Source organism: Electrona antarctica, assembly GCF_951216825.1.
Source record: "Electrona antarctica genome assembly, contig: scaffold_61, whole genome shotgun sequence".
Lineage (NCBI taxonomy): Eukaryota > Metazoa > Chordata > Actinopteri > Myctophiformes > Myctophidae > Electrona > Electrona antarctica.
Genome location: NW_027638718.1, coordinates 463,564 through 484,773, shown reverse-complemented (window position 1 = coordinate 484,773; position 21,210 = coordinate 463,564). Strand labels below are relative to the sequence as shown.

The window sequence follows — 21,210 nt, the reverse complement described above, 5'->3', positions numbered from 1 at the left end:
TCTGGTTGATGTTAGCATCACTACTAGTTAACACTAACCTTCATCTTCTGTTTGATGTTAGCATCACTACTAGTTAACACTAACCTTCATCTTCTGTTTGATGTTAGCAGCACTACTAGTTAACACTAACCTTCATCTTCTGTTTGATGTTAGCATCACTACTAGTTAACACTAACCTTCATCTTCTGTTTGATGTTAGCAGCACTACTAGTTAACACTAACCTTCATCTTCTGTTTGATGTTAGCATCACTACTAGTTAACACTAACCTTCATCTTCTGTTTGATGTTAGCAGCACTAGCCGCTCTGGGTTCGTCCAGACGTTTGGAAACATCTTCTTTCCTCACGATGACCTGCTTCTCATCCGGCCTGTCCACGTCCTTCTTCCTGACGGACCGGTACGCGTCCACACTGGAGAGCGCGCGCACACGCACACACACACACACACACACACACACACACACACACACACACACACACACACACACACACACACACACACACACACACACACACACACACACACACACACACACACACACACACACACACACACACACACACACACACACACGTTAGGGGTAGCAAGGGTAGACGGGCTGAATAGTTGTCATACATAGACAAAGTACTATAGGCAAAGAGTGACCAAGTCCTGGACCGGAAGTAGGCAGAATGCACTGGACTCAGGGCAATAGCCTGGCTTTAATGATCTTAAATCCCTTTATTTTAGATCGTTTTTGTACTAATAGTACAACATAAACATTACAGAGACTTTAGTTGTTACTGTACAATACTTTAAAACAGTTGTCATGTTGCACACATTGCCTAAAATTGCTGATATTTGCGCCGCCTTCGTTGAAAACAATGTATTTCAATTCAAACTCCAGCTTGTCCCTCTCCATCCAGGCTGCATGGACAGCTTGTCCCTCTCCATCCAGGCTGCATGGACAGCTTGTCCCTCTCCATCCAGGCTGCATGGACAGCGCTCAATTTTCTGCCCCGTCAATGTGAGTCCCACTTCAACAAGTCATATTTTGCCATTTTTACAAATTTCAGCATTTAACTCCCATTTCATTTTATATGGTTATAATGTGGTTATATTCATGTAGAAAACAGAAGAAATGATTATTATAACTAAAGCTAGCAAAATAAACTAGAATAATAAAAAACAGTACAGTAGTACAGTAGTGCATCCCGTGGATGCAGAGGTCGTGGTTTTATTGCGTCCCTTAACTATAAACTGTGTTTTGGGATGCAGAATGCATCCTATTTTAATCTGTTAACTATAAACTGTGTTTTGGGATGCAGAATGCATCCTATTTTAATCTGTTAACTATAAACTGTGTTTTGGGATGCAGAATGCATCCTATTTTAATCTGTTAACTATAAACTGTGTTTTGGGATGCAGAATGCATCCTATTTTAATCTGTTAACTATAAACTGTGTTTTGGGATGCAGAATGCATCCTATTTTAATCTGTTAACTATAAACTGTGTTTTGGGATGCAGAATGCATCCTATTTTAATCTGTTAACTATAAACTGTGTTTTGGGATGCAGAATGCATCCTATTTTAATCTGTTAACTATACACTGTGTTTTGGGATGCAGAATGCATCCTATTTTAATCTGTTAACTATAAACTGTGTTTTGGAATGCAGAATGCATCCTATTTTAATCTGTTAACTATAAACTGTGTTTTGGGAGGCAGAATGCATCCTATTTTAATCTGTCAACTATAAACTGTGTTTTGGGATGCAGAATGCATCCTATTTTAATCTGTTAACTATAAACTGTGTTTTGGGATGCAGAATGCATCCTATTTTAATCTGTTAACTATAAACTGTGTTTTGGGATGCAGAATGCATCCTATTTTAATCTGTTAACTATAAACTGTGTTTTGGGATGCAGAATGCATCCTATTTTAATCTGTTAACTATAAACTGTGTTTTGGGATGCAGAATGCATCCTATTTTAATCTGTTAACTATAAACTGTGTTTTGGGATGCAGAATGCATCCTATTTTAATCTGTTAACTATAAACTGTGTTTTGGGATGCAGAATGCATCCTATTTTAATCTGTTAACTATAAACTGTGTTTTGGGATGCAGAATGCATCCTATTTTAATCTGTTAACTATACACTGTGTTTTGGGATGCAGAATGCATCCTATTTTAATCTGTTAACTATAAACTGTGTTTTGGGAGGCAGAATGCATCCTATTTTAATCTGTTAACTATAAACTGTGTTTTGGGATGCAGAATGCATCCTATTGTAATCTGTTAACTATAAACTGTGTTTTGGGATGCAGAATGCACCCTATTTTAATCTGTTAACTATAAACTGTGTTTTGGGAGGCAGAATGCATCCTATTTTAATCTGTTAACTATAAACTGTGTTTTGGGATGCAGAATGCATCCTATTTTAATCTGTTAACTATAAACTGTGTTTTGGGATGCAGAATGCATCCTATTTTAATCTCTGTTAACTATAAACTGTGTTTTGGGATGCAGAATGCATCCTATTTTAATCTCTGTTAACTATAAACTGTGTTTTGGGATGCAGAATGCACCCTATTGTAATCTGTTAACTATAAACTGTGTTTTGGGATGCAGAATGCACCCTATTTTAATCTGTTAACTATAAACTGTGTTTTGGGATGCAGAATGCACCCTATTTTAATCTGTTATCTATAAACTGTGTTTTGGGAGGCAGAATGCACCCTATTTTAATCTGTTAACTATAAACTGTGTTTTGGGATGCAGAATGCATCCTATTTTAATCTGTTATCTATAAACTGTGTTTTGGGATGCAGAATGCACCCTATTTTAATCTGTTAACTATAAACTGTGTTTTGGGATGCAGAATGCACCCTATTTTAATCTGTTAACTATAAACTGTGTTTTGGGATGCAGAATGCATCCTATTTTAATCTGTTAACTATAAACTGTGTTTTGGGATGCAGAATGCATCCTATTTTAATCTGTTAACTATAAACTGTGTTTTGGGAGGCAGAATGCATCCTATTTTAATCTGTTAACTATAAACTGTGTTTTGGGATGCAGAATGCACCCTATTTTAATCTGTTAACTATAAACTGTGTTTTGGGATGCAGAATGCACCCTATTTTAATCTGTTAACTATAAACTGTGTTTTGGGATGCAGAATGCATCCTATTTTAATCTGTTATCTATAAACTGTGTTTTGGGATGCAGAATGCACCCTATTTTAATCTGTTATCTATAAACTGTGTTTTGGGAGGCAGAATGCACCCTATTTTAATCTGTTAACTATAAACTGTGTTTTGGGATGCAGAATGCACCCTATTTTAATCTGTTAACTATAAACTGTGTTTTGGGATGCAGAATGCATCCTATTTTAATCTGTTAACTATAAACTGTGTTTTGGGATGCAGAATGCATCCTATTTTAATCTGTTAACTATAAACTGTGTTTTGGGATGCAGAATGCATCCTATTTTAATCTGTTATCTATAAACTGTGTTTTGGGAGGCAGAATGCATCCTATTTTAATCTGTTAACTATAAACTGTGTTTTGGGATGCAGAATGCATCCTATTTTAATCTGTTAACTATAAACTGTGTTTTGGGATGCAGAATGCATCCTATTTTAATCTGTTAACTATAAACTGTGTTTTGGGATGCAGAATGCATCCTATTTTAATCTGTTAACTATAAACTGTGTTTTGGGATGCAGAATGCATCCTATTTTAATCTGTTAACTATAAACTGTGTTTTGGGATGCAGAATGCATCCTATTTTAATCTGTTAACTATAAACTGTGTTTTGGGATGCAGAATGCATCCTATTTTAATCTGTTAACTATAAACTGTGTTTTGGGATGCAGAATGCATCCTATTGTAATCTGTTAACTATAAACTGTGTTTTGGGATGCAGAATGCATCCTATTTTAATCTGTTAACTATAAACTGTGTTTTGGGATGCAGAATGCATCCTATTGTAATCTGTTAACTATAAACTGTGTTTTGGGATGCAGAATGCATCCTATTTTAATCTGTTAACTATAAACTGTGTTTTGGGATGCAGAATGCATCCTATTTTAATCTGTTAACTATAAACTGTGTTTTGGGATGCAGAATGCATCCTATTTTAATCTGTTAACTATAAACTGTGTTTTGGGATGCAGAATGCATCCTATTTTAATCTGTTAACTATAAACTGTGTTTTGGGAGGCAGAATGCATCCTATTGTAATCTGTTAACTATAAACTGTGTTTTGGGATGCAGAATGCATCCTATTTTAATCTGTTAACTATAAACTGTGTTTTGGGATGCAGAATGCATCCTATTTTAATCTGTTAACTATAAACTGTGTTTTGGGAGGCAGAATGCATCCTATTTTAATCTCTGTTAACTATAAACTGTGTTTTGGGATGCAGAATGCATCCTATTTTAATCTGTTAACTATAAACTGTGTTTTGGGATGCAGAATGCATCCTATTTTAATCTGTTAACTATAAACTGTGTTTTGGGATGCAGAATGCATCCTATTTTAATCTGTTAACTATAAACTGTGTTTTGGGATGCAGAATGCATCCTATTTTAATCTGTTAACTATAAACTGTGTTTTGGGATGCAGAATGCATCCTATTTTAATCTGTTAACTATAAACTGTGTTTTGGGAGGCAGAATGCATCCTATTGTAATCTGTTAACTATAAACTGTGTTTTGGGATGCAGAATGCATCCTATTTTAATCTGTTAACTATAAACTGTGTTTTGGGATGCAGAATGCATCCTATTTTAATCTGTTAACTATAAACTGTGTTTTGGGAGGCAGAATGCATCCTATTTTAATCTCTGTTAACTATAAACTGTGTTTTGGGATGCAGAATGCATCCTATTTTAATCTGTTAACTATAAACTGTGTTTTGGGATGCAGAATGCATCCTATTTTAATCTCTGTTATCTATAAACTGTGTTTTGGGATGCAGAATGCATCCTATTTTAATCTGTTAACTATAAACTGTGTTTTGGGAGGCAGAATGCATCCTATTTTAATCTGTTATCTATAAACTGTGTTTTGGGATGCAGAATGCATCCTATTTTAATCTGTTATCTATAAACTGTGTTTTGGGATGCAGAATGCATCCTATTTTAATCTGTTAACTATAAACTGTGTTTTGGGATGCAGAATGCACCCTATTTTAATCTGTTAACTATAAACTGTGTTTTGGGATGCAGAATGCATCCTATTTTAATCTCTGTTAACTATAAACTGTGTTTTGGGATGCAGAATGCATCCTATTTTAATCTGTTAACTATAAACTGTGTTTTGGGATGCAGAATGCATCCTATTTTAATCTGTTAACTATAAACTGTGTTTTGGGATGCAGAATGCATCCTATTTTAATCTGTTAACTATAAACTGTGTTTTGGGATGCAGAATGCATCCTATTTTAATCTGTTAACTATAAACTGTGTTTTGGGATGCAGAATGCATCCTATTTTAATCTGTTAACTATAAACTGTGTTTTGGGAGGCAGAATGCATCCTATTTTAATCTGTTAACTATAAACTGTGTTTTGGGATGCAGAATGCATCCTATTTTAATCTGTTAACTATAAACTGTGTTTTGGGATGCAGAATGCATCCTATTTTAATCTGTTATCTATAAACTGTGTTTTGGGATGCAGAATGCATCCTATTTTAATCTGTTAACTATAAACTGTGTTTTGGGATGCAGAATGCATCCTATTTTAATCTGTTATCTATAAACTGTGTTTTGGGATGCAGAATGCATCCTATTTTAATCTGTTAACTATAAACTGTGTTTTGGGAGGCAGAATGCATCCTATTTTAATCTGTTAACTATAAACTGTGTTTTGGGATGCAGAATGCATCCTATTTTAATCTGTTAACTATAAACTGTGTTTTGGGATGCAGAATGCATCCTATTTTAATCTGTTATCTATAAACTGTGTTTTGGGATGCAGAATGCACCCTATTTTAATCTGTTAACTATAAACTGTGTTTTGGGATGCAGAATGCATCCTATTTTAATCTGTTAACTATAAACTGTGTTTTGGGATGCAGAATGCATCCTATTTTAATCTGTTAACTATAAACTGTGTTTTGGGAGGCAGAATGCATCCTATTTTAATCTGTTAACTATAAACTGTGTTTTGGGATGCAGAATGCATCCTATTTTAATCTGTTATCTATAAACTGTGTTTTGGGAGGCAGAATGCATCCTATTTTAATCTGTTAACTATAAACTGTGTTTTGGGATGCAGAATGCATCCTATTTTAATCTGTTAACTATAAACTGTGTTTTGGGATGCAGAATGCATCCTATTTTAATCTGTTAACTATAAACTGTGTTTTGGGATGCAGAATGCATCCTATTTTAATCTGTTATCTATAAACTGTGTTTTGGGATGCAGAATGCATCCTATTTTAATCTGTTAACTATAAACTGTGTTTTGGGATGCAGAATGCATCCTATTTTAATCTGTTATCTATAAACTGTGTTTTGGGATGCAGAATGCATCCTATTTTAATCTGTTAACTATAAACTGTGTTTTGGGATGCAGAATGCATCCTATTTTAATCTGTTATCTATAAACTGTGTTTTGGGATGCAGAATGCATCCTATTTTAATCTGTTAACTATAAACTGTGTTTTGGGAGGCAGAATGCATCCTATTTTAATCTGTTAACTATAAACTGTGTTTTGGGATGCAGAATGCATCCTATTTTAATCTGTTAACTATAAACTGTGTTTTGGGATGCAGAATGCATCCTATTTTAATCTCTGTTAACTATAAACTGTGTTTTGGGATGCAGAATGCATCCTATTTTAATCTGTTAACTATAAACTGTGTTTTGGGATGCAGAATGCATCATATTTTAATCTCTGTTAACTATAAACTGTGTTTTGGGATGCAGAATGCATCCTATTTTAATCTGTTAACTATAAACTGTGTTTTGGGATGCAGAATGCATCCTATTTTAATCTGTTAACTATAAACTGTGTTTTGGGATGCAGAATGCATCCTATTTTAATCTGTTAACTATAAACTGTGTTTTGGGATGCAGAATGCATCCTATTTTAATCTCTGTAGTACCTGTAGGGCAGTTTGTCGTCGATGCTGTCCGTGGACCCGCCCCGGGTCACGCGGGCCCTCTGGAACTTACTGGGCCTGGACACGAGGTCAGGAGGTCCACTCCTCTCACAGAAGGAGCCGGCCGGAGTGGACGTCTGGGGTGGACAGTAACCAGGGACGGGCAGAGAGTGTTATAGGGGCAGGGGCTGAAATCCCCTTAAGGGCACTTTTGGACAAAAAAAATAAAAAGGGAAAAATAGCAGATCTACAAGCTCACAACGCGTCGCGCTGCGACACGTTGTGAGCTTGTAGATCAGCTATTTTCGGGGCACAACCCAGCACTCTTTAGCGGTGTGTAACGACATGGATTTCTAAACAAATTTGTTCAATGCAAAATGCAGCGTTCCAAGTTCAGGAGACTTTGGAAATAAACGGCCATTACAAATTATGCTACCAATTATATCGCGCATCACTAGTCTTTTCTTTAAATTAATCTTTCACGTTCCTGCCTCCAGTAAGGCTTTAAAAGGATCCCTGCCTCCAGTAGGGCTTTAAAAGGATCCCTGCCTCCAGTAGGGCTTTAAAAGGATCCCTGCCTCCAGTAGGGCTTTAAAAGGATCCCTGCCTCCAGTAGGGCTTTAAAAGGATCCCTGCCTCCAGTAGGGCTTTAAAAGGATCCCTGCCTCCAGTAGGGCTTTAAAAGGATCCCTGCCTCCAGTAGGGCTTTAAAAGGATCCCTGCCTCCAGTAGGGCTTTAAAAGGATCCCTGCCTCCAGTAGGGCTTTAAAAGGATCCCTGCCTCCAGTAGGGCTTTAAAAGGATCCCTGCCTCCAGTAGGGCTTTAAAAGGATCCCTGCCTCCAGTAGGGCTTTAAAAGGATCCCTGCCTCCAGTAGGGCTTTAAAAGGATCCCTGCCTCCAGTAGGGCTTTAAAAGGATCCCTGCCTCCAGTAGGGCTTTAAAAGGATCCCTGCCTCCAGTAAGGCTTTAAAAGGATCCCTGCCTCCAGTAGGGCTTTAAAAGGATCCCTGCCTCCAGTAAGGCTTTAAAAGGATCCCTGCCTCCAGTAGGGCTTTAAAAGGATCCCTGCCTCCAGTAGGGCTTTAAAAGGATCCCTGCCTCCAGTAGGGCTTTAAAAGGATCCCTGCCTCCAGTAGGGCTTTAAAAGGATCCCTGCCTCCAGTAGGGCTTTAAAAGGATCCCTGCCTCCAGTAAGGCTTTAAAAGGATCCCTGCCTCCAGTAGGGCTTTAAAAGGATCCCTGCCTCCAGTAAGGCTTTAAAAGGATCCCTGCCTCCAGTAGGGCTTTAAAAGGATCCCTGCCTCCAGTAAGGCTTTAAAAGGATCCCTGCCTCCAGTAGGGCTTTAAAAGGATCCCTGCCTCCAGTAAGGCTTTAAAAGGATCCCTGCCTCCAGTAGGGCTTTAAAAGGATCCCTGCCTCCAGTAGGGCTTTAAAAGGATCCCTGCCTCCAGTAGGGCTTTAAAAGGATCCCTGCCTCCAGTAGGGCTTTAAAAGGATCCCTGCCTCCAGTAGGGCTTTAAAAGGATCCCTGCCTCCAGTAGGGCTTTAAAAGGATCCCTGCCTCCAGTAGGGCTTTAAAAGGATCCCTGCCTCCAGTAGGGCTTTAAAAGGATCCCTGCCTCCAGTAGGGCTTTAAAAGGATCCCTGCCTCCAGTAGGGCTTTAAAAGGATCCCTGCCTCCAGTAGGGCTTTAAAAGGATCCCTGCCTCCAGTAGGGCTTTAAAAGGATCCCTGCCTCCAGTAGGGCTTTAAAAGGATCCCTGCCTCCAGTAGGGCTTTAAAAGGATGCCTGGCTAATACGTTCCTGCCCTCTATTACTAAAAAAAAATCACACCCGTGTGAACTGAGTGGTGTAAGGTCTTATATAGACTGATCAGTTGTGGTCTGACGTAATGTCTGACGTAATGAAATCACACCCGTGTGAACTGGGTGACCATAGCAACCATACTCATTTTTTTGGACGGACAGACACGTAAACGGACAGACACGTAAACTAACAAAGCCAGTTGTAGGAGTGGTTTACACCACTCAAAAAAAAAAAATAATTTTAAAACCTTAAATATTTTATTTCTTTCATAAATAGAGAATATTTAACTCAATAGGGACTGCTCCTGTCAAAAGTTGATGATGGAACTATGGAATGCACGTGCCAATAACAAATATTAAAAATATTTCTTTGATTAACTTTAGAAAGTATTAAGTTTGACAGGAGCAGTCCCTATTGAGTGAAAGATTCTCTATTCATGAAAGAAATAAAATATGTATGGTGTTATTATTTTGTAATTTTAGTTATTGAGGGCAAGTATAATGTTTTAAGACATATTTGTCTTATTAGCCAGGGATCCTTTTAAGCAACTAGTCGACTATTCAACTAGTAAATCCACTAGTTGACTAGTGGATTTACTAGTCGCTACACTACGTACCATCACCAGCCTCCTTCCCCGCTACACTACGTACCATCACCAGCCTCCTTCACCGCTACACTACGTACCATCACCAGCCTCCTTCCCCGCTACGCTACGTACCATCACCAGCCTCCTTCCCCGCTACACTACGTACCATCACCAGCCTCCTTCACCGCTACACTACGTACCATCACCATCCTCCTTCACCGCTACACTACGTACCATCACCAGCCTCCTTCACCGCTACACTACGTACCATCACCAGCCTCCTTCACCGCTACACTACGTACCATCACCAGCCTCCTTCACCGCTACACTACGTACCATCACCAGCCTCCTTCACCGCTACACTACGTACCATCACCAGCCTCCTTCACCGCTACACTACGTACCATCACCAGCCTCCTTCACCGCTACACTACATACCATCACCATCCTCCTTCACCGCTACACTACGTACCATCACCAGCCTCCTTCACCGCTACACTACGTACCATCACCAGCCTCCTTCACCGCTACACTACGTACCATCACCAGCCTCCTTCACCGCTACACTACGTACCATCACCAGCCTCCTTCACCGCTACACTACGTACCATCACCAGCCTCCTTCACCGCTACACTACGTACCATCACCATCCTCCTTCACCGCTACGTACCATCACCAGCCTCCTTCACCGCTACACTACGTACCATCACCAGCCTCCTTCACCACTACACTACGTACCATCACCAGCCTCCTTCACCGCTACACTACGTACCATCACCATCCTCCTTCACCACTACGTACCATCACCAGCCTCCTTCACCGCTACACTACGTACCATCATCAGCCTCCTTCACCACTACACTACGTACCATCACCAGCCTCCTTCACCGCTACACTACGTACCATCACCAGCCTCCTTCACCGCTACACTACGTACCATCACCAGCCTCCTTCACCGCTACACTACGTACCATCACCAGCCTCCTTCACCGCTACGTACCATCACCAGCCTCCTTCACCGCTACACTACGTACCATCACCAGCCTCCTTCACCGCTACGTACCATCACCAGCCTCCTTCACCGCTACACTACGTACCATCACCAGCCTCCTTCACCGCTACACTACGTACCATCACCAGCCTCCTTCACCGCTACACTACGTACCATCACCATCCTCCTTCACCGCTACGTACCATCACCAGCCTCCTTCACCACTACACTACGTACCATCACCAGCCTCCTTCACCGCTACACTACGTACCATCACCAGCCTCCTTCACCGCTACACTACGTACCATCACCAGCCTCCTTCACCGCTACACTACGTACCATCACCAGCCTCCTTCACCGCTACACTACGTACCATCACCAGCCTCCTTCACCGCTACACTACGTACCATCACCATCCTCCTTCACCGCTACGTACCATCACCAGCCTCCTTCACCGCTACACTACGTACCATCACCAGCCTCCTTCACCGCTACACTACGTACCATCACCAGCCTCCTTCACCGCTACACTACGTACCATCACCAGCCTCCTTCACCGCTACACTACGTACCATCACCAGCCTCCTTCACCGCTACACTACATACCATCACCATCCTCCTTCACCCGCTACACTACGTACCATCACCAGCCTCCTTCACCGCTACGCTACGTACCATCACCAGCCTCCTTCACCGCTACACTACGTACCATCACCATCCTCCTTCACCGCTACACTACGTACCATCACCAGCCTCCTTCACCGCTACACTACGTACCATCACCAGCCTCCTTCACCGCTACACTACGTACCATCACCATCCTCCTTCACCGCTACACTACGTACCATCACCAGCCTCCTTCACCGCTACACTACGTACCATCACCAGCCTCCTTCACCGCTACACTACGTACCATCACCAGCCTCCTTCACCGCTACACTACGTACCATCACCATCCTCCTTCACCGCTACACTACGTACCATCACCAGCCTCCTTCACCGCTACACTACGTACCATCACCAGCCTCCTTCACCGCTACACTACGTACCATCACCAGCCTCCTTCACCGCTACACTACGTACCATCACCAGCCTCCTTCACCGCTACACTACGTACCATCACCAGCCTCCTTCACCGCTACACTACATACCATCACCAGCCTCCTTCACCGCTACACTACGTACCATCACCATCCTCCTTCACCGCTACACTACGTACCATCACCATCCTCCTTCACCGCTACACTACGTACCATCACCAGCCTCCTTCCCCGCTACACTACGTACCATCACCAGCCTCCTTCACCGCTACGTACCATCACCAGCCTCCTTCACCGCTACACTACGTACCATCACCAGCCTCCTTCACCGCTACGTACCATCACCAGCCTCCTTCACCGCTACACTACGTACCATCACCAGCCTCCTTCACCGCTACACTACGTACCATCACAAGCCTCCTTCACCGCTACACTACGTACCATCACCAGCCTCCTTCACCGCTACGTACCATCACCAGCCTCCTTCACCGCTACACTACGTACCATCACCAGCCTCCTTCACCGCTACACTACGTACCATCACCAGCCTCCTTCACCGCTACACTACGTACCATCACCAGCCTCCTTCACCGCTACGCTACGTACCATCACCATCCTCCTTCACCGCTACACTACGTACCATCACCAGCCTCCTTCACCGCTACACTACGTACCATCACCAGCCTCCTTCACCCGCTACACTACGTACCATCACCAGCCTCCTTCACCGCTACGCTACGTACCATCACCAGCCTCCTTCACCGCTACACTACGTACCATCACCAGCCTCCTTCACCGCTACACTACGTACCATCATCAGCCTCCTTCACCGCTACGTACCATCACCAGCCTCCTTCACCGCTACACTACGTACCATCACCAGCCTCCTTCACTGCTACACTACGTACCATCACCAGCCTCCTTCACCGCTACACTACGTACCATCACCATCCTCCTTCACCGCTACACTACGTACCATCACCAGCCTCCTTCACCGCTACACTACGTACCATCACCAGCCTCCTTCACCGCTACACTACGTACCATCACCAGCCTCCTTCACCGCTACACTACGTACCATCACCAGCCTCCTTCACCGCTACACTACGTACCATCACCAGCCTCCTTCACCGCTACACTACGTACCATCACCAGCCTCCTTCACCGCTACGCTACGTACCATCATCAGCCTCCTCTCGGGGCTCTTCACCACCGCAGCCACCGTCTCCTCCATGGGAGCCAGCAGAGACATGGAGGAGATGTTCAGAGCATCCTCCTCCTCATCTTCCTCCTCGTCATAGACGCCCTCAAACAGGCCGTTGATGACGGCCGAGGTGATGGACTGGTCCACGCTCTGCTCCACGTACTCAGAGGAGGAGAAGGTCTTCTGGTCCACGCTCATCTCTACCTCGTTAGAGGAGGAGGAGGTCTTCTCCCTCTGGTCCGCTCTCGTCAGAGGGCTGGAGGTGGCAGCCGGAGGAGCTCTCGTCAGAGGGCTGGAGGTGGCAGCCGGAGGAGACACGGCCAGCAGATTTCCTGAAACATTTTTACTTTATTCTTCATTCTTTGTTTCTGTTGTTAATGAACATTCAATACATGCACAACAAGTCCAGGGGTTGACACTAAAGGTCTCAGAGGCACCTAGTCATGTTCTACTTGCCCATTTGCCCCAAAAGTAAATAATCCATTATAATATAAAATGCTAGGAAAAATTGTAACGTTAACCCTAACCCTTTGTTTCTTACTTTCTGGGGCTGTTCAATAAAAAAAAAATGTATGCCAAATACCTAGCTGTGAATATGATGAGTTAAGTGTAGCAACAGTGAGAAAAGAAGATTATAGGTAAACACTAAACAGTGCTATTATTTTACATTCCACAGACCAGAAGACAGATCACCCTGGCCACGTTCAGGTGTTTAGACAGATATCTGTTGTGTTTCTGGCCACGTTCAGGTGTTTAGACAGATATCTGTTGTGTTTCTGGACACGTTCAGGTGTTTAGACAGATATCTGGTGTTGTGTTTATAGAAGACAGAGCTCTGGACACGTTCAGGTGTTTAGACAGATATCTGGTGTTGTGTTTATAGAAGACAGAGCTCTGGACATGTTCAGGTGTTTAGACAGATATCTGGTGTTGTGTTTATAGAAGACAGAGCTCTGGACATGTTCAGGTGTTTAGACAGATATCTGGTGTTGTGTTTATAGAAGACAGAGCTCTGGACATGTTCAGGTGTTTAGACAGATATCTGGTGTTGTGTTTATAGAAGACAGAGCTCTGGACATGTTCAGGTGTTTAGACAGATATCTGGTGTTGTGTTTATAGAAGACAGAGCTCTGGACATGTTCAGGTGTTTAGACAGATATCTGGTGTTGTGTTTATAGAAGACAGAGCTCTGGACATGTTCAGGTGTTTAGACAGATATCTGGTGTTGTGTTTATAGAAGACAGAGCTCTGGACACGTTCAGGTGTTTAGACAGATATATGGTGTTGTGTTTATAGAAGACAGAGCTCTGGACACGTTCAGGTGTTTAGACAGATATCTGGTGTTGTGTTTATAGAAGACAGAGCTCTGGACACGTTCAGGTGTTTAGACAGATATCTGGTGTTGTGTTTATAGAAGACAGAGCTCTGGACACGTTCAGGTGTTTAGACAGATATCTGGTGTTGCGTTTATAGAAGACAGAGCTCTGGACACGTTCAGGTGTTTAGACAGATATCTGGTGTTAGTGTTTTATTTAGCTGCCAGGGGCAGGTGGGCCACCCTTAGTGTTTTATTTAGCTGCCAGGGGCAGGTGGGCACCCCTTAGTGTTTTATTTAGCTGCCAGGGGCAGGTGGGCAACCCTTAGTGTTTTATTTAGCTGCCAGGGGCAGGTGGGCAACCCTTAGTGTTTTATTTAGCTGCCAGGGGCAGGTGGGCAACCCTTAGTGTTTTATTTAGCTGCCAGGGGCAGGTGGGCAACCCTTAGTGTTTTATTTAGCTGCCAGGGGCAGGTGGGCAACCCTTAGTGTTTTATTTAGCTGCCAGGGGTAGGTGGGCAACCCTTAGTGTTTTATTTAGCTGCCAGGGGCAGGTGGGCACCCCTTAGTGTTTTATTTAGCTGCCAGGGGCAGGTGGGCAACCCTTAGGGTCGTTTGCACCAAGAAAGATTAAGCCTTAATCTGGTTTAAATCAAGGTTTATCTATTAATCCAGTTGCACCAAACTTTAAACCTAGTTTTCACTAATCCGGTTTAGTTTTAAACCATCCTTTTAATCTTGGTTTTGTTTTTTTAATCTTGGTTTTAATTTTCACAGTAAACCTGGATTAATGTCAATCCTGTTGCACCACTACTTTAAACTTTGATTTAAGTATCAATAAGGGATTAATTCTAAACCAGCAGGAGAGGAGGTTTAAATGTAAACAACATGCTTATAGGTCTGTTGGTTTTTTTTTAGCGAGCGAGACGGTTTTTATTATCATATATATTTTTGCTGCAGGCACTATAATTTAATTTAAACATTCTCAAATATGAATGAAATAGTAACGCTAATGATGCTCACGACTGCTGCTGTTTATTTACAGCGCAAAACCAAGATGGCGGACACACAACAAAGTTTAATCCATGAATTAATCACAGTTTAAAGTTTTAATCACAGTTTAATGGATTTTAATCACAGGTTAAGGATTTAATCACAGATCTGTTAAGCAATGCTTAAAATTAAGTGGTGCAACACAACTCGAATTAAAATTAATCCTTGATCAACAAATCCTTGATTAACACTAAACTAAGCTTTATTTAATCTTTCTTGGTGCAAACGACCCTTAGTGTTTTATTTAGCTGCCAGGGGCAGGTGGGCAACCCTTACTGTTTTATTTAGCTGCCAGGGGCAGGTGGGCAACCCTTAGTTTTTTATTTAGCTGCCAGGGGCAGGTGGGCAACCCTTAGTGTTTTATTTAGCTGTCAGGGGCAGGTGGGCAACCCTTAGTGTTTTATTTAGCTGCCAGGGGCAGGTGGGCAACCCTTAGTGTTTTATTTAGCTGCCAGGGGCAGGTGGGCAACCCTTAGTGTTTTATTTAGCTGCCAGGGGCAGGTGGGCAACCCTTAGTGTTTTATTTAGCTGCCAGGGGCAAGAGGGCAACCCTTAGTGTTTTATATCCAAGTCGCATATCTAACTGTCCAAATCGTCACATGCAGCACGACCTAAGCTCTAGTATTGCAGCTTTAAATTACGCTACCTGCAGAGGTGTAGTTGCTGGCCGTACTGAATGGCTCTGTGGCACAGGTCAGGTTGCTGGCTGTACTGAATGGCTCTGTGGTACAGGTCAGGTTGCTGGCCGTACTGAAATCATCTTCATCCACAGACTGAGAGCGGTCCGCCTCCACCACCTGAAAACAAACAGGACAGTCAGCCAATGAAATCACACACACACACACACACACACACACACACACACACACACACACACACACACACACACACACACACACACACACACACACACACACACACACACACACACACACACACACACACACACACACACACACACACACACACACACACACACAGAAATAGCCATCTAGCATGATGGAACGGTTACGTCACGTGTAATCGACACATCAGAATCTGCGCTGAGTCCTGCTCCCAGGGTGGGCGGGGCTAGACGTTTAGTCTCACTAGCTGCTCCCAGGGTGGGCGGGGCTAGACGTTTAGTCTCACTAGCTGCTCCCAGGGTGGGCGGAGCTAGACGTTTAGTCTCACTAGCTGCTCCCAGGGTGGGCGGGGCTAGACGTTTAGTCTCACTAGCTGCTCCCAGAGCAGAGACTGGGTGGGCGGCCACTCAAAAGGAGGTTTTTGGAAACGGATAAATAAGTGAAGATTTTCGAAAATATCCGGATCAGTGGAGCTGTGTAGTCATGCAAAACGGAGCTTTTGAGAAACGATGTCACCGCTTATTAGCGCATATAATTTTTACTATAATTAGGTGAGAAATACAGCTTGTGCCTGCATGGAAACTACATGGATATCTATCCAAATGTTCATGTTTATATATCACTGTTAACAACTTTAAAACGTATTATGTTGCATCAACTGCAGCGAGCAAAGGCTCTGCTGCATCCAATAATACATATATCAGCCTACTAGTCCAGTGCGGACTGGTGATTTAATTTGTATTGGTGCAGAGAGAGAGAGAGAGAGAGAGAGAACAGTGGGTCGCTGTGTGGTCTGTCTGACTCTGCTATTATTTTCTGTGCAGGACTTGCCAAGTCGCCAGAGCAATGGTGAAGTGTCATTTTTTAATGATATGGAGAGAACATAGTGTGACATGCTAACAGACAATGATATGGAGAGAACATAGTGTGACATGCTAACAGACAATGATATGGAGAGAACATAGTGTGACATGCTAACAGACAATGAAAGAAACATGTTCCACTTCCATTCAATTTAGGTCGCTTTTAAAATGCTGTACTTATTCCTTCATTAAAAAATATGATTGGCACCTCATAAGTGTAAATATAAAATCAAGTATAATATAGCCTACAATTGAAACCTGCTACTGCAGTGATTTTATCCTGTGTTCAATGCGTTTCTGCGTTTGTGTGTGGACTCAGATATCTCTGTCGTATGGACAGGGATTTTTTTCTAAAACGGTGGACGGAAATATCCGTTTTGCAAAAGATCCAGAGTAGTGTGGCCTGGGCCTACATCTACAATCTACCTTGATCTGTGGGTGTCTCCTGGGTGCCGGTGTCTCCTCCAGGTGTCTCCTGGGTGCCGGTGTCTCCTCCAGGTGTCTCCTGGGTGCCGGTGTCTCCTCCAGGTGTCTCCTGGGTGCCGGTGTCTCCTCCAGGTGTCTCCTGGGTGCCGGTGTCTCCTCCAGGTGTCTCCTGGGTGCCGGTGTCTCCTCCTCCTTGTTCTTCCACAGGTTGCCGCTTCCCTTCTGGAAGCGACTGCGGATCTGGGCGAGCTCCGACTCACGCTCCTGTGACAAAGAAAGAAAGACACGTTTTACTTTGTCAAATAAATATGATGGCGATTTGTTTTGAAAACACAAGGCAGACATCAGTGAGTGGGTTGGACTAGAGAGGGTCTGGGAACACAGGGCAGACATCAGTGAGTGGGTTGGACTAGAGAGGGTCTGGGAACACAAGGCAGACATCAGTGAGTGGGTTAGACTAGAGAGGGTCTGGGAACACAGGGCAGACATCAGTGAGTGGGTTGGACTAGAGAGGGTCTGGGAAGCACAGGGCAGACATCAGTGAGTGGGTTAGACTAGAGAGGGTCTGGGAACACAGGGCAGACATCAGTGAGTGGGTTAGACTAGAGAGGGTCTGGGAACACAAGGCAGACATCAGTGAGTGGGTTAGACTAGAGAGGGTCTGGAAACACAGGGCAGACATCAGTGAGTGGGTTAGACTAGAGAGGGTCTGGAAACACAGGGCAGACATCAGTGAGTGGGTTAGACTAGAGAGGGTCTGGGAACACAAGGCAGACATCAGTGAGTGGGTTGGACTAGAGAGGGTCTGGGAACACAAGGCAGACATCAGTGAGTGGGTTAGACTAGAGAGGGTCTGGGAACACAGGGCAGACATCAGTGAGTGGGTTAGACTAGAGAGGGTCTGGGAACACAGGGCAGACATCAGTGAGTGGGTTGGACTAGAGAGGGTCTGGGAACACAAGGCAGACATCAGTGAGTGGGTTGGACTAGAGAGGGTCTGGGAACACAAGGCAGACATCAGTGAGTGGGTTGGACTAGAGAGGGTCTGGGAACACAAGGCAGACATCAGTGAGTGGGTTAGACTAGAGAGGGTCTGGGAACACAGGGCAGACATCAGTGAGTGGGTTAGACTAGAGAGGGTCTGGGAACACAGGGCAGACATCAGTGAGTGGGTTAGACTAGAGAGGGTCTGGGAACACAGGGCAGACATCAGTGAGTGGGTTAGACTAGAGAGGGTCTGGGAACACAGGGCAGACATCAGTGAGTGGGTTAGACTAGAGAGGGTCTGGGAACACAGGGCAGACATCAGTGAGTGGGTTGGACTAGAGAGGGTCTGGGAACACAGGGCAGACATCAGTGAGTGGGTTAGACTAGAGAGGGTCTGGAAACACAGGGCAGACATCAGTGAGTGGGTTAGACTAGAGAGGGTCTGGGAACACAGGGCAGACATCAGTGAGTGGGTTAGACTAGAGAGGGTCTGGGAACACAGGGCAGACATCAGTGAGTGGGTTGGACTAGAGAGGGTCTGGGAACACAGGGCAGACATCAGTGAGTGGGTTGGACTAGAGAGGGTCTGGGAACACAGGGCAGACATCAGTGAGTGGGTTGGACTAGAGAGGGTCTGGGAACACAGGGCAGACATCAGTGAGTGGGTTGGACTAGAGAGGGTCTGGGAACACAGGGCAGACATCAGTGAGTGGGTTAGACTAGAGAGGGTCTGGGAACACAAGGCAGACATCAGTGAGTGGGTTAGACTAGAGAGGGTCTGGGAACACAGGGCAGACATCAGTGAGTGGGTTAGACTAGAGAGGGTCTGGAAACACAGGGCAGACATCAGTGAGTGGGTTGGACTAGAGAGGGTCTGGGAACACAGGGCAGACATCAGTGAGTGGGTTGGACTAGAGAGGGTCTGGGAACACAAGGCAGACATCAGTGAGTGGGTTAGACTAGAGAGGGTCTGGGAACACAAGGCAGACATCAGTGAGTGGGTTGGACTAGAGAGGGTCTGGGAACACAAGGCAGACATCAGTGAGTGGGTTGGACTAGAGAGGGTCTGGGAACACAAGGCAGACATCAGTGAGTGGGTTGGACTAGAGAGGGTCTGGGAACACAAGGCAGACATCAGTGAGTGGGTTAGACTAGAGAGGGTCTGGGAACACAGGGCAGACATCAGTGAGTGGGTTGGACTAGAGAGGGTCTGGGAACACAAGGCAGACATCAGTGAGTGGGTTAGACTAGAGAGGGTCTGGGAACACAGGGCAGACATCAGTGAGTGGGTTGGACTAGAGAGGGTCTGGGAACACAGGGCAGACATCAGTGAGTGGGTTGGACTAGAGAGGGTCTGGGAACACAAGGCAGACATCAGTGAGTGGGTTAGACTAGAGAGGGTCTGGGAACACAGGGCAGACATCAGTGAGTGGGTTGGACTAGAGAGGGTCTGGGAACACAAGGCAGACATCAGTGAGTGGGTTAGACTAGAGAGGGTCTGGGAACACAGGGCAGACATCAGTGAGTGGGTTGGACTAGAGAGGGTCTGGGAACACAGGGCAGACATCAGTGAGTGGGTTAGACTAGAGAGGGTCTGGGAACACAAGGCAGACATCAGTGAGTGGGTTGGACTAGAGAGGGTCTGGGAACACAGGGCAGACATCAGTGAGTGGGTTGGACTAGAGAGGGTCTGGGAACACAAGGCAGACATCAGTGAGTGGGTTGGACTAGAGAGGGTCTGGGAACACAGGGCAGACATCAGTGAGTGGGTTGGACTAGAGAGGGTCTGGGAACACAGGGCAGACATCAGTGAGTGGGTTGGACTAGAGAGGGTCTGGGAACACAGGGCAGACATCAGTGAGTGGGTTGGACTAGAGAGGGTCTGGGAACACAAGGCAGACATCAGTGAGTGGGTTGGACTAGAGAGGGTCTGGGAAGTGGGAATGGATAAAGTCCTACTATTTGTCACATACGAGATTTGTCTCTTGGGAGCGGTGAGCTGCAGCCGTGCCGCGCTCGGGAAATCATTTGTAGTTGATCTAACAACCCCCCAATCCAACCCTTGATGCCGAGTCCCAAGTAGTGCTGCCAGGATTGTCAAAAATTACATTCGGGGCCCAGGCGGTGGCGTAACCGTCTGGGCACCCGACTGGTAATCCAGTCGCAGTGTGCCGCGGGTTCGACTCCCGAGCCCGACACGGCCTTTACTGCATGTCTTCCCCCATCTCTCTCCCGTTTCCTGTCAGCCTACTGTCTGTCCCTTCAAAAACCAATAAAAGGCGTAAGCCGCAAAAAAATATCTTAAAAAAAAAAAAAAAAAAAAATACATTCGGATATTCATTTTAAAACACCACTTGGGTTCGGAATGATTCGAACGGCTTGAATATCGAATTTATATAATTTTAATATAAAATATTGCAGCTTAATATGCAGTAAAACCTTCTCTTTTCTTCCTCTATATGTGCCGGTCCTTCCTCTATATGTGCCGGTCCTGAACCGGTCCTTCCTCTATATGTGCCGGTCCTTTTCTTCCTCTATATGTGCCGGTCCTTCCTCTATATGTGCCGGTCCTGAACCGGTCCTTCCTCTATATGTGCCGGTCCTGAATCTCTTTTCTTCTAGAGTTCTCATCGGGCCCGAAATTTGAAGCCCGGCACGGCCCGGCCCTAACTGGTTCAGCCCGAAGCTCGGCCCGACCCTAAAGATTTCCATAATGTTAGGCCCGAAGCCCGATGAAGCCCGGAAAAAAGAAAGAAAAAAGAACGCCACTTTAATGCATGGCCAGCGCAGCGGCGTGCGCCGTCAGTGGTTCAGTGTGTGTCTGTGTGAGAGTGAGAAAGGAGTTCAATGGACTTATCGCCGAAATAAAGGATTTATGTAGCTCACGTTAGACTGTTAATGTACCATTTCCATATCATTCTAATGGATTCCATTTCCAGTGGTGGTGAGTAGCTCCCCTTAGTTTCCTCTGAAGTGAAGCAGCTATGTCC

The 21,210-nt window shown here is 44.5% G+C and overlaps 1 protein-coding gene across 4 annotated transcripts in view; it reads right to left on the bottom strand.

Annotated features, from left to right (window-relative positions):
* anln (anillin, actin binding protein) overlaps nt 1-21,210 on the bottom strand; it is a 71,540-nt gene that overhangs the window by 23,326 nt on the left and 27,004 nt on the right. For all 4 annotated transcript variants that reach the window (XR_013789245.1, XR_013789246.1, XR_013789247.1 and 1 more), the window contains exons 9-13: nt 17,234-17,497; nt 15,746-15,896; nt 12,708-13,063; nt 7,103-7,236; nt 269-410 (exon numbers count right to left, since the gene is read on the bottom strand). Coding sequence is in view for 1 of the 4 variants with exons in the window: in XM_079530706.1 (XP_079386832.1) it covers nt 269-410; nt 7,103-7,236; nt 12,708-13,063; nt 15,746-15,896; nt 17,234-17,497 (1,047 nt within the window). In the remaining 3 variants the exon portion in view is untranslated. The remainder of the gene's footprint in view (nt 1-268; nt 411-7,102; nt 7,237-12,707; nt 13,064-15,745; nt 15,897-17,233; nt 17,498-21,210) is intronic.